The sequence below is a fragment of the Pseudorca crassidens genome, chromosome 4 (assembly GCF_039906515.1).
Source record: "Pseudorca crassidens isolate mPseCra1 chromosome 4, mPseCra1.hap1, whole genome shotgun sequence".
Taxonomy (NCBI): domain Eukaryota; kingdom Metazoa; phylum Chordata; class Mammalia; order Artiodactyla; family Delphinidae; genus Pseudorca; species Pseudorca crassidens.
Genome location: NC_090299.1, coordinates 62,523,055 through 62,535,418, shown reverse-complemented (window position 1 = coordinate 62,535,418; position 12,364 = coordinate 62,523,055). Strand labels below are relative to the sequence as shown.

Below are 12,364 nucleotides of genomic sequence, written 5' to 3'. Positions count from 1 at the left end.
TTCTGCATCAGTGTTGGGCACTGGGGCTGTCGATGAAAGTGACCATCTAAGTGGAGAAAGAAACACAGCACTTTTTAGAAAATCAGGCACTGGAGGCCACAGGAGCGGTCCCCAGTGAAGGGAGGAGAGGGTAGGACAGGTGGAGAGGCTTGGAGGAGAGGAGCCCCGGGCTGAGCCTTCAAGGAGTCGAGGCTGGTCAGGAGAGGCAAGGAGGGCGCTCCCCTCGCCTAGCACATGGCGGGAGGCTGACACAGGTGAGGCTGGGCCAGCAGAGTTTCCAACAGATCACACGGCTGCTGTGGAGAGAATGGGTTTGACGGACAAAACAGCAGAAGGAGGATGACAGGCAGGAGGATGCTGAAGTGGGAATGGCTTAGTTCCCTGCCCTCACCCTGCTGAGAAGCTCAGTCCCAGAACCAAGGGCCTTGTCACCCCAGTGCCTGGCCCTTTTCCTCACATCAGACCGAATAAACGAATCCACGTGTGAACAAAGGAGCATCTGAGCAGGAAGAAATGACGTCCTCCGGCTAGGGCTGTGGCAATACAAATGCAGAGAAGATGATGAGGCAAAGCACAATTCCGAAGGTCAAACAGGCAAGAATTAGTAATTCACTGGATGTGAGAGCTGACTGGTTGGATGGGAGAACCACCCACTGAGACCAAAAAAAAAATCCAGAAACCTGAATACAAATTACAATTCCCTATTCATGCATATGAGTTCTCTCTCTTTTCAAGGTCATTTTATTCCTGAAGGAGGCATGGAAATTGTGTAGGTAGCGTGCGCTGCAGCCCAGAGAACAAGTCCCCACCCCATGCACCCAGTCCGTTTTGGCATTCTGGGCCAAAACTCTGACAGGTTTTTTTAAAAGTATGTATGTGTGAAGAGCTGTTATCTCTTCTACTTATTTTCAGCAAAAGAGATGCAATTTTAAACACTGCTCATCACTAAAGATCTGGAAGGGACTGCCCATGGTTATCTCTGGGTAGCAGAAATTCGGTGGTTCCTTATTTTTGCTTATCAACATGTTGTTTTTCTGTATTTACATACACTGCTTTTGCAATCTCACAAAAAGGTTTATTTTAAAAGAGTACATTTTTCTTAAACTTTAAGAAATGTTAGAGGTTACTGTCTAATTTTATTAGATAAAGCCTTCCAGGGACAAAATTATTTGGAGGAAAAAAATCTTCATTTTAAACATATGATAAATTATTTTCAATGCAGAATTTCAGCATACATTTCTAAGTGACCCCAAATGCTTCACTACATAACACACAAAATTTAAGTCATGGGACACCATCTGAAAAATAAACTTCCATATCCACAGAAACTAAAAACTTCAGACGACAGTCTAAAAGCGATATTCAAAAGACTGCCCTTTTATATGCATAGGTAATTACTTAAGACAAAAATTTGTAGCTTAAATAAAAATTGTGATAATAGTAAGAACTGGCCTGTTTTATGAAGCTGACAGTTCAAACTTGAGTTTAGATAAACCATTAGCCCTCTTAGTCAGATAAATACTCTTGTTACTTCCTAGGAATTGCAGTAAAATCAACCTAATTCAAATTATAACATTTGTGAACACAGTATGGAATCACCTTGACAACATCAATATTAATTTTTATAAACACAAAATAATTTATAGCATAGGGCTACCCTCTGCATATACGGTGCCTTTATCCAAATTACTGAAAGCCAAAAACCCCTGTCCTCCCCAACCTCACAAACAAAAAGACTCTGGTATGCCAAGTGTGAGCTGGATCTCAGCCCCTGCTTGCCCTGTCGGCTGGATGCTTTTGTGCAGTATGCAACCTGCACACACTTACCTGGCAGCCCATTCACAGCCCTGTCACCCGCATCTGTGAGATCCATAGTAGTTTCCAGGAGCATGTTAGAAATTTAAACTTACTAATGCATGACTGTCCGACTTAACTGCCAGAAGGGCTTCTGCTATGGCTTATAAATATTATTTATAAACCACATTATTTACAGTTTTAAAATACTGCACCACACTAGCTTTTACAGCATTAACTGCATTCTTGAATAAAACCTATCATGTATGTTCAAGAATCCCAAATTTCATTCAGATGAGTGGTAGAAACAGGTCTTTTCTCCCGTATCATCTCAGTCCATTTTTGGAAATAAACTATACTCACCAAGTGGCCATCCCCTTTCTTTCATCTTGATCAACAGGCACATCAGAACTCTGGCCAGTAAAGGATATTAGTTAGAACTGGTCTAATCTATTTTCCACCTAACATATTTTATACTTTATGTCTACCAAGTATGACAATAACAACACTATTTGCTGGTCCCTGACTTTCTCAGAAGTCATGTTAGATAACTTCAATAAATGTTTAAAAAACTCAGACTGTATCCCAGCACAGGATACCTCAAAAGCAGAATTAAGTGGCAAATACTCTCTTCCTGAATTTAGAGATGAAGGAAATCAATCAAGAAAAGTACACAAGGGGCTTCCCTGGTGGCGCAGTGGTTGAGAGTCCGCCTGCCGACGCAGGGGACACGGGTTCGTGCCCCGGTCCGGGAAGATCCCACATGCCGCAGAGCGGCTACGCCCGTGAGCCATGGACGCTGAGCCTGCGCGTCCGGAGCCTGTGATCTGCAGCGGGAGAGGCCACAGCAGTGAGAGGCCCGCGTACCGCAAAAAAAAAAAAAAAAAGAAAAGAAAAAGAAAGAAAAGTACACAAGACGAAAATGAAACAGTGTAAAGTTGCACATAGAATGAAGTTGTCCAAGTGTCAATTCCTAACGGCGCCCAGCCCTCAGCTAACGGTTCTCCTCCTCCCTGACCCACCTACACTCCTGGTACGTGAGAATGAAAATCCGATCTCGTCCAAGCACCCAACCATCCCTCCACTGGCAGTTTCTCCAAGACCAGGGACTCGTGTGTCACACTGAAGGGAATGAACTGCAGTACTCTTTAAATCACTTCCAGTTCCAAAATCCTACTATGCTATATAAATAAATTGGCTAATAGAATGAAAATACCAAAAAAATACCAACATCAGGAACATGGTGATATGTATAAAATATGATAAACTCTCAGCTGGGAAAGTACCCACAGGGTAGACCCAGCCTGCCAAAGTTCATGTGAAAAAGATTTACAGATTTTAGTTGACTGTAAGCCCAGGATAAGCCAACAGAACAGCCTGGATATCAAAAGAATGAAAAAGGAAAGAAAAGCCTATGGCAGTAGGAGAAATGTCATCCTTGCGTTAAAGGGGTCACAGCCCCACCGTCCTCCCTGCCCATCATGCCACACAGCAAGTTTCATTTTCGGTTTCAGAAGACCTTAAAAGCAGAGGCAGTAAGAGTCGCAAGGTGCCTGCAGATCCACGAACGGAGGCTGGAGGACGGAGCTATGGGCTTGCAGCTCGGGCAGGGAAGATGGAAACTCACCACTGCCTTTGCAAGTCTGCCGCAGGGAAAAGGCACAGTCTCCCGCGCTCTCTCTCTCTCTCTCTCTCTCTCTCTCTCTCTCATGGGAAGGAAAGAAGGTGAGACACAGTGAGAGAGAGTTCTGCTCAGAATACAACAATCTGTCTTTCCGTTTGAGCTGTGTAGAAGGGCAGGGACGTCTTGGGGACGCTGAGCCTCCTGGGAGGTGCGGGGAGCACAGCCAGGCGGCTCAGACCTCCAAGCCCCCGAGTCTAGGGCCCTCCAACAGACAGACATCGGGACCTGCCCCCTCCAAGCGCCCCGGAGCCGCACCTCCCAACCTGTCGAGTCTGACCGTGCGGCTCCTCCTCCCCGCCCCCACTCCCCCAGGGTCCTCGACTGACTTTATCTTCATGAGACCAGATATTTTACAATCAGGAACATTCCTAGAGAACCAACACCAAAACCAAGGCTGACAAGAGATAAAGGCTCGGCTGTGCCGGCCAAGAGCTGCTTGGGAATGCGTCCAAGGCTTTGTCGTTTCTCCCATGCCAAGGGGACGGCTCACGGGCAGCGAGAAGCCTCTGTGCCTCGCTAAAACTCAACTCTGATCTCCACATTCCACCTACCAAGCAGGAACTGCAGTCTCTGAATCCAAAAGACATTTCCAAAAGTGGGACTTCATCTGGGTTTACAAGGGTAAGAGGAAAAAAATAAAATAAAGATAAGCCCTAAGGGGAGGGGAGGGATAAGGAAATCTTGTTAGGGTAATTCTCTCCTTTAGACTGTATTAGTAAAATGCACCTCCACTTCACAGGCATCTCAGGGAAGACCCTTCATAGGGTTCTGCTTTTCTCTCTACTCTATCTCCAGGGACCTCACCCACTGCCCCAAGGCCGACAAAGATAATTTAGTGTACGTCTTAGGTCTGAATTCATTCCTAAACTTGACTCAAATTTCTAATCACCTAAGAATCATCCAGACTTTGGACACCTTGACCTTAAAACATCCCAGTCAAGCTCATCCTCTTTGCCCTAAAACAGGTCTCTCTCATTTCCTTGTTTCCCAAATGCCTTCCAGGCAAGTAGTTTGAAAGCCTGGAAAGTGCCTTCTAATCTTCTCTCTTGCTCCATTTTTCAATAAGCCATCAAGGTACAGTCTCTCACTAGGAGCCCAAAACCTCAAGCACTGGTCTAGGCCCGCACTTAACTCAGACCACAGCAAGACCCCCAGCCCTGCCTCTGGCTTCTCCCGGCATATAAACCCGCCCGCCCACTCTCCACTGGCAGCCTCGTCTTCCAGAAGGCCAGCTTGGATCACATCAGCCTACCACTCCACAAACTTTCTAGGGCTCCAATCACTACCAAAATACCAACCTCGCAGCCTGACCTGCCGAGCCCTCCACGCGGGTGCTCCAACCACCTCTTCCCTGTGAACCCCCTAATTCACCATCTTTGGCAGGGAGGGAGCTCCACTGAGCTCCACTCACACACATCCTGGGCTTCTGCTCATTCGGATGTCCGCCTCCACGCCTTTGCTCGTACTGCTTCTTCCGGTCAAGCGTTCCTGCTCACCCCCTGGATGGGACTCTCAAAAACCGCTCATTTAATCTGTTCATTTTCTCAGGAAACAGAGCCTCAGAGGCCTGGAACGACAGGCCTCCAGTCACAGGCCAGGCTGGACAGAGCCAGACCTCCCCCCTTCAGGGCTCTTTTTCTAGACCACACCAGGTCCCCGTGATTTGCTTTTAACAAGGATGAAATAGAGACTTCGGCTTGAAATGTCCTTATTAGACTAAAACCTCTAAGTCCACCAAATTAAAAAAAGAGCACAGTGCCCACATTTTTGTGACTTAGGGGATTTCTCTTAGACTCACAAGCCCCACTGGTTACACCTTCCAGTTTAACTGCTAATACCATGTGGATGTGAAGGACTCTGTTGCCCAGCCTGGGGTCTGCCCCAAGGGCTTGAGAGCAGACTCACCCTCTCCCACAAAGAAAGGAGCCGGCAGCACTCTACTGCCTGTTTATTCAATCAAGATTAAAGCAAAAAATTGTTACATCTACAGAGCCTGGAAAAGCTGCAGAGAGAGGTGCTCCAGGACACTATATACAGGCTTTTCTTAACACCTACATCCAAACCACATCTCTGGCTCCTTTTGAGAAGGACAACATTTAAGTTAACAGTGTACAATCGGTTCTGACTATGCCTGCTGATTAAAGTCAACAGGGAGACTGTCAAGTGGGATTTACTGCATTTGGAAAATTATTACCTCCGTGTACCAGAAGACTACTCAGAGGTTGAGCACCCCCCCCCAGCCCACTGGACTGTGGGACTTCTGTGTAAGGACCACTGCACACACCCACCTTCCCCTCCGAGAGGCAGGAATTGTGTCTTTCTCATCTGTGTCCCAAGTGTCTGGCACAGAGAAGATGCACAATCAATGTGTGGTGACTGACACTGAACTTGAAAGAGCAGCTGTATTTCTTGGCCAAAAATATCTGGAAATACCACAGGACTCCCCTAAGTAGTGTGGTAACTGCAAAATAATGAATACAGTATCGTACATATGCTTTGGTGGTCTAGCTCATTGAGCTCTTCCCTCTGGGGGAAAAGATCCAGAGATTACAATCTCAACTAGTTTAAACACTACAGAATTCATAGAAATCAAACTCTGGTACCATGTTCTTTCAGCTACCCTAAAATTCGGTGATACTGCCTTGACTGAAACTCCAGTGTACTCTAAATTCATACATTTTCAAATGTGGGAAGAGAATCCCTTCCATTCACCTAGAAACAGTAATATGGCTATTTTGGGAACTATAAGAGGGTTCTGACCATACCAAAAGCACTAGCAAACTTCATGCTCATTATACAATTAATCTGGTAATAATCAAACACAAGGGGCCACAAACTCATTACTCATAAGCAGGTTTATGGTTTGTGTTTCTGAAGTCACATTTTACAAAATTAAAGCTCTAATATTTTAAATTTGGAAGCTTACATGTGTAAGAAAACAAAAAGCCCGACACAATAGAGACCATCACAATAGCATGTGTAACTGTCTCTAAGCAAATACTGTCTCAAAGATCTTACGATTTATTTTCACCTAATGACTGATTTCCTCTGGGTCCACCCTGTGAAAAGAACTTCCCAAAAATACTCATTTGGCTGAGTCTCTGCCTTCGGCGGGCCTACAGTTATGAACTCTGCTAAACAAATAAACTTCCTTCCTATTTTTAAAGTTTTCCAAAATTGGAGAATCTACATCTTTGGTTGGCACACTATTTCCTGGACTTTAACAGCCCTGACAGTGAAGAAATTCTTCGCGGTATTTTGAGAGATGAAAAGTACTTCAGAAACAGTGTGGCAGCTGCTCCCTACCTCTATTTTAGGGAAGGGGAAATCAAGGGAGAGTTGTGACCCTGGGTGAGGTCACACAGGCAGCTGGTGGCAGAGGCCTGTGTAATTCTCTCTGCCCCTCTATCCCCTTATCGGATCTAAATGACTTGTGGTCTGACGAAAGCATTTTGCTCTCGTTCTGTACTCGTGAACCACGGCTTATGTTTAATTCATGAAGAATGTGATAAAACAACAGGAAAAAGTCTCAGTATCATGCTGAGTACCAAGTGATGCAAAGAGCTGCAATGCGCTCTGGACTAAGAGTCAGAACACCTTGTTTCAATCTCAGCTGTGACTTTGGGGAAACCACTTCACCTCTGGAGGACCCAATGTTATCATCTTTCAAAAGAGGGAACAGAACTAATAAGCAACTGCAAAGGTCATCTCCACCCCCTAAATGCAATGAAGATGACGGTGATGGCTCACTCTTATTAAGTGTTTAATCTCAGCCAGACATTGTTCTAAGTATGTTATGTGGATAAATCCTCAACAGCCTGGAAGATGGCTCTTATCCCCAATTTTAAGGATGAACAGATTCATGCACAAACAGAAGTGACGTGTCCAAGGTGGCATCTCCACTGGGACCAGATGGAAAGGGGATCTGTCCCAGGCCACTGGCTCCAGGGGCCCTCTCTTCCTTATCAGAGGTGGACAGTCTACGATGACCACCCTGACTTGCAGTAACAGAGACATTCCAAACTGAGAACAATCATCGTGATCACTCAACACGATGTTCTATGAGACCAAAGGCCCAGGGAAGTGTAACCTGAACTGTAAGTCAAGAAATTTAATGGAAACGTACGGCTACATCCACCCCATTGCCTAGACGAGCTCACCCTAAAGACTGCTTAACAGTTTACATTCACTCACCTCACCTCATGTGACACCCAAACAGGACTACGTGCTGGGCAGCAGGGCAGAGATCACCACTCCCATGGCATCGAGCCAAGGCTAAACAGCAACACAGGCAAACCTGGGCCTCCAACCCATGCCTTTAACTTCCCGTCTGGTGTCCCGTCGCAGGCTGGAGGAGATGCCACTGTGGCAGGATGCTCTGGAATAATTCCTAACATAAAGAGCACTTTCCAGAGAAGCTGAATAACTACAAAACGGTTCCATGGTGCTTGCAAAAGAACATCAGATAATGAGTGATAATTCTCTAAAGCTCAAAACTCAAGTCAACAAGAAAATTGAAAACTCAGCCTCAAGGTCACCTCAAAACTGACCTCTTTCAGTCTTTCATTTAATTGCCCTAACGTTCCCCAATTTTGACCCATCTTCAATTATCTATTGGTGATTTTCCTCTCATTTCCTGTTTTCTTCCCTCCCTAACCAAGAACACCATGAAATTCGGGCATTCAAAAAATATGAGCTCCTTCTTGAATAGCTTCAATCTCATACACCTATTTTTAAAAGCAGCCAATTTGAACGTTTTTTACCTCTCACCAATGGGAGAAAAAAAAGTTCAGTCTTTCAGTGGGAAAGGGTATTTTTCTAAGTTCTGACCACCCTTGTTTCAAATCCTGAACATGTGTTGTAATCCACTTATTACAGAGGCAGCATAGGTACAACAGATAAAACATGAATTCAGAACCAGACAGTTCAAGCTTTAATCTTAATAGCTAAGACAAGTGACAAGTTGCCTAACTTCTGTGAACTTCAGTTTCTTCATACATCTTTCCCAAAAAAGGAGGGAAGGAATAATACCACTACTTCCAGGATTACTTGGAAGCTGACTACTCCCAAAACAATGGCTGGCACATATTAACTGCTCAAAAATGTAATCATCTCTTCCTTTCCACGGTTGCGTCAACACTATAAATCCACTCTGCAAGTGACATTTCTCTGAGAAAACTCACTCTCCCTTACTGGAGGAGAATAGATGCGGTGCACACACCTGCTTCATCTCCCACAGGATGCCCTCCTGGGGACAGGAGCCCAGTACTGGGGGAGCTATGTCACCACACTGGACTTTGGCAACTTGCACTCTCTTGAAATACTCAGGCCCTGGTTTCTTCCTACACACAGTTCACACAACTGCCAGGCCTCCCAGGCTCTTGAGCATTTATGACAATGACACCCTTCATGTGTCATGTCAGAGAATCTCCATCCACCCCAACAGACTACTCACTTCATGCTTCCTTCCTTTGCCTTTCTCCTTGCAGGCCCCTTGACCTACTCTGAAATGCACATGCATAAATTCAGGTGACTAAATAAAATATTCTTAACTACAACCTATTGATAGACATGCATACTTTTGATTTTAGTAAAATAATTTAGAGAGAAAAGTACAAGCAAATCAGCAAGGCAACATTAACAAGGTGTGCAAAACCCAGGGGTCCGGGACCTTGGGTTTAGTTCTGCCCCAACTAGCTATATGATCTATATTGTCACCTAATTGCCCTGAGTCTCAGTTTCCTCATGTAGAAAAGAGAATTATATTCTGGTTACACCAGAATGACCACCACGCCACAATTACCAAGAGGTGTGTCCATGCCCTAGGGTGTGCTGGGATGAAACAAAGCGTTGCTCTTAATTCTGAATCTCCCTGTATCTGGGTAGTTTACTTAATGTGACATGCCGTCCTTAAGGGTTAAAAAATCATTCGTCTCAAAAGAAAGGCGAACAGAGTTAGAGAGCAACCCTGAATAATTCCAAAACATGCTAGAAAACTACCAAGAGTATATCCTAACTATTCTTTTTCATAATCTATCACATTGATGACCTACAACTCAATCATCTTTCTTTAAAGACTTAGCTCAGGGTCTTCCCTGGTGGTCCAGTGGGAAAGACTCCGCACTCCCAATGCAGGGGACCCAGGTTTGATCCCTGGGAGGGGAACTAGATCCCGTACGCATGCCGCAACTAAGACCCGACGTGGCCAAAACAAATAAATAAATAAATAAAGACTGAGTTCGGATATCCTCTCCTCTAAAGTCTCCCCAGACTCCCCGGCTGAGTGACCCCCTGTGTATACAACTGTATTACTGCACTAAATTAAATTATCTTCACAGGGGCCCGCTCCCTGATAAATTGCAAGCTGCTCAAAGGCTGAGCCTGTCCTACTCTTCTCTGGATCCACAGCACTTACCACCACGCATTCAAAAAGAACCACGGACTTAAACTGCAAACTCAACCACATTTTAAATAGTTTACATTTGCAGATGCTCTTCATAATTTCTTAAGCAAATTTTGACATTATTTTATTTTAAAATAGGGCCTATAAAAAAAGAGATAAATACAGAACACATTATTAATTTTATAGGTGAGAAAGGCTCAGCAGTTAACTTAGCCCAGCGTAACTAATCCCAACGTAACACGTGACAGATATAAAAATAATCTGCATAAGTACCAAAGGTCATGAAAACTAAGAAAATTCTTTTTCATCACATCTTTCTTATAAATCTAACAAACAGTATAGACTGCTGGTTCATCACTCTTCCAATAGCAAATACAGAGGTAACAGAAATAATGGAAAAATGAAAGGTACTTAAGTCTAGATTCACAAATATAACCAAATAATTTTTTCCTTTTCTATAACTTTTATAAATGTTCCTGAATACCAATACATATATTATGAAATAAGATTCAAAAAGACTAATTTATTATTTCTACTCTTTAAAAGTTATCAAAAGAAAGGAAGGGCTCCACATCACATATCATTAGGGAAATGCAAATTAAAGCAACAATGAGATACCGTTACACACCTATTCAAATGGCCACAATCTGGAACACTGACAACATCAAATGCTGACGAGGATGTGGAGCAATAGGAACTCTCATTCACTGCTGGGAGAAACGCAAAAGGGTGCGGCCACTCCGGAAAACACTTTGGCAGCTTCTTACAAAGCTAAACTTACTCTCACCATATGATCCCACAATCGTTCTCCCTGATGTTTACCCAAAGGAGTTGAAAACGTATGTCCACACAAAAACCCACACAAGGATGTTTATAGCCGCTTTATTCATAACAGTCAAAACTTGGTAGCAACTGAAATGTCCTTCTGTAGATGAATAGATAAACTGTGGTCCATCCAGACAATGGGATATTATTCAGTGCTAAAAAGAAATGAGTGATCCAGCCATGAAAGGCACTGGAGAAACTTAAATGTACATTACTAAGTGAAGGAAGCCAATCTGAAAAGGATACATACTTTATGATTCCAACTATATGACATTCTGGAAAAGGCAAAACTATAAAGATCAGCGGTTGCCAGGGGTTGGAAGAAGGAAGGGACGAATAGGCAGAGCACAGAGAATTTTTAGGGCAGGGAAACTATTCGGTGTGATATTACAGATACATGCCATTACACATTTGTCCAAATGCATGGAATGTACAACGCCAATAAAACACAGTGTAAAACATGGACTTTGGGTGATAATGATGTGTCAATGCAAGTTCATCAATTGTGACTAATGTACCACACTGACTGGGGATACTGATGACAGGGGAGGCTCTTCCAAGTGTGGGAACCGAGGCTGCATGGGAAATCTCTGTACCTTCTGCTCAATTTTTCGATAAACCTAAAATTGCTCAAACAATAAAGTCCATTTAAAAACAGAAACGGGGCAATTTGAGTCTATTTTTCAATAATAATCTGATGCCTAGTCTATTATAATGTCCTAATGGTATTTGAGGCAAAGTTAAATATCCTGAAAAAGAGGAAAGGCCATCAAAGTATTTTTTAAATTTGATAAGCTGAATAGCTAATACCTAAAATGTTCAAATTTTTTAAACAGTGCAAGAGTATGCAATGCAAATTTTTCCTTTCACTCCTATTCTCCAAACACCCAATTTTCAAGGTTGTTGATTTTTTTTTTAAGTTTTATTTCATGGGACACTATTTCTACTATTGTCCTCCCAGACACAAGTGACTATTCTGAAATCATGGCATTTGTTCTAAAAAATATGAGCAGCTCCCATGTCTAATAGTAGGTATAACAGAAAATATTTAAACTGAGAACCTTGCTCCTCAAAGTGTGGTCCCCAGACTGGCAGCATTAGCATCATCACCTGTGAGCTTGTTGGAAATGCAGAATTTTGAGTTCCATCCCACACCTACTAAAGTAGAACTACGTTTTAACAAGATGAAGCGATCTGTATGCACTGGTATACATGACAACGCCACCTCTGTTTTCATAGAGCTTACAGGCTAAGGAGGTAAAATATTCAAATAACTGCAACGAAGGATACACAGGATAGACGACGCAGCTACAAGAGTTTGGGGAGAGATCAGCTTTGGCCCCTAAGGGGTCTCCACTGCCCCAAGATAAAATGCCAGCTCCTGTGAAGGGGTCTGTGTGCCGTGCACACCCTCGTCCCAGCACATCCGTTCAGCTCACCCTCTGCTACCCCCTACAGCAGATTTCCTGCCAGCCTGACCAACAGCCCGTCACTGAGGTTCCTCAACACGCCTGCAGGCCTCTGCATGTGCTACCCCGGCACACCCTGCCCCTCCCCGGCTACCTCCTCCTTGGCCACCTTCCGGGAAGGGGCAGGAGCCCCTCCAGCCTCTCCCATGGCACAGCCCAGCTAGCTGATGTCTACCCTCCCCTGCCAGA

The 12,364-nt window shown here is 44.1% G+C and overlaps 1 protein-coding gene across 9 annotated transcripts in view; it reads right to left on the bottom strand.

Annotated features, from left to right (window-relative positions):
- TBC1D1 (TBC1 domain family member 1) overlaps positions 1–12,364 on the bottom strand; it is a 227,292-nt gene that overhangs the window by 121,990 nt on the left and 92,938 nt on the right. The window contains exon 1 of one of the 9 annotated variants that reach the window (XM_067735714.1): positions 3,422–3,520. The exons of the other annotated variants lie outside the window; for them this stretch is intronic. Within the exon in view, the coding sequence (XP_067591815.1) occupies positions 3,422–3,505 (84 nt within the window). The 5' untranslated portion in view covers positions 3,506–3,520. Of the gene's footprint in view, positions 1–3,421; positions 3,521–12,364 lie in introns of those variants that run through there. 9 annotated transcript variants of the gene reach the window in all.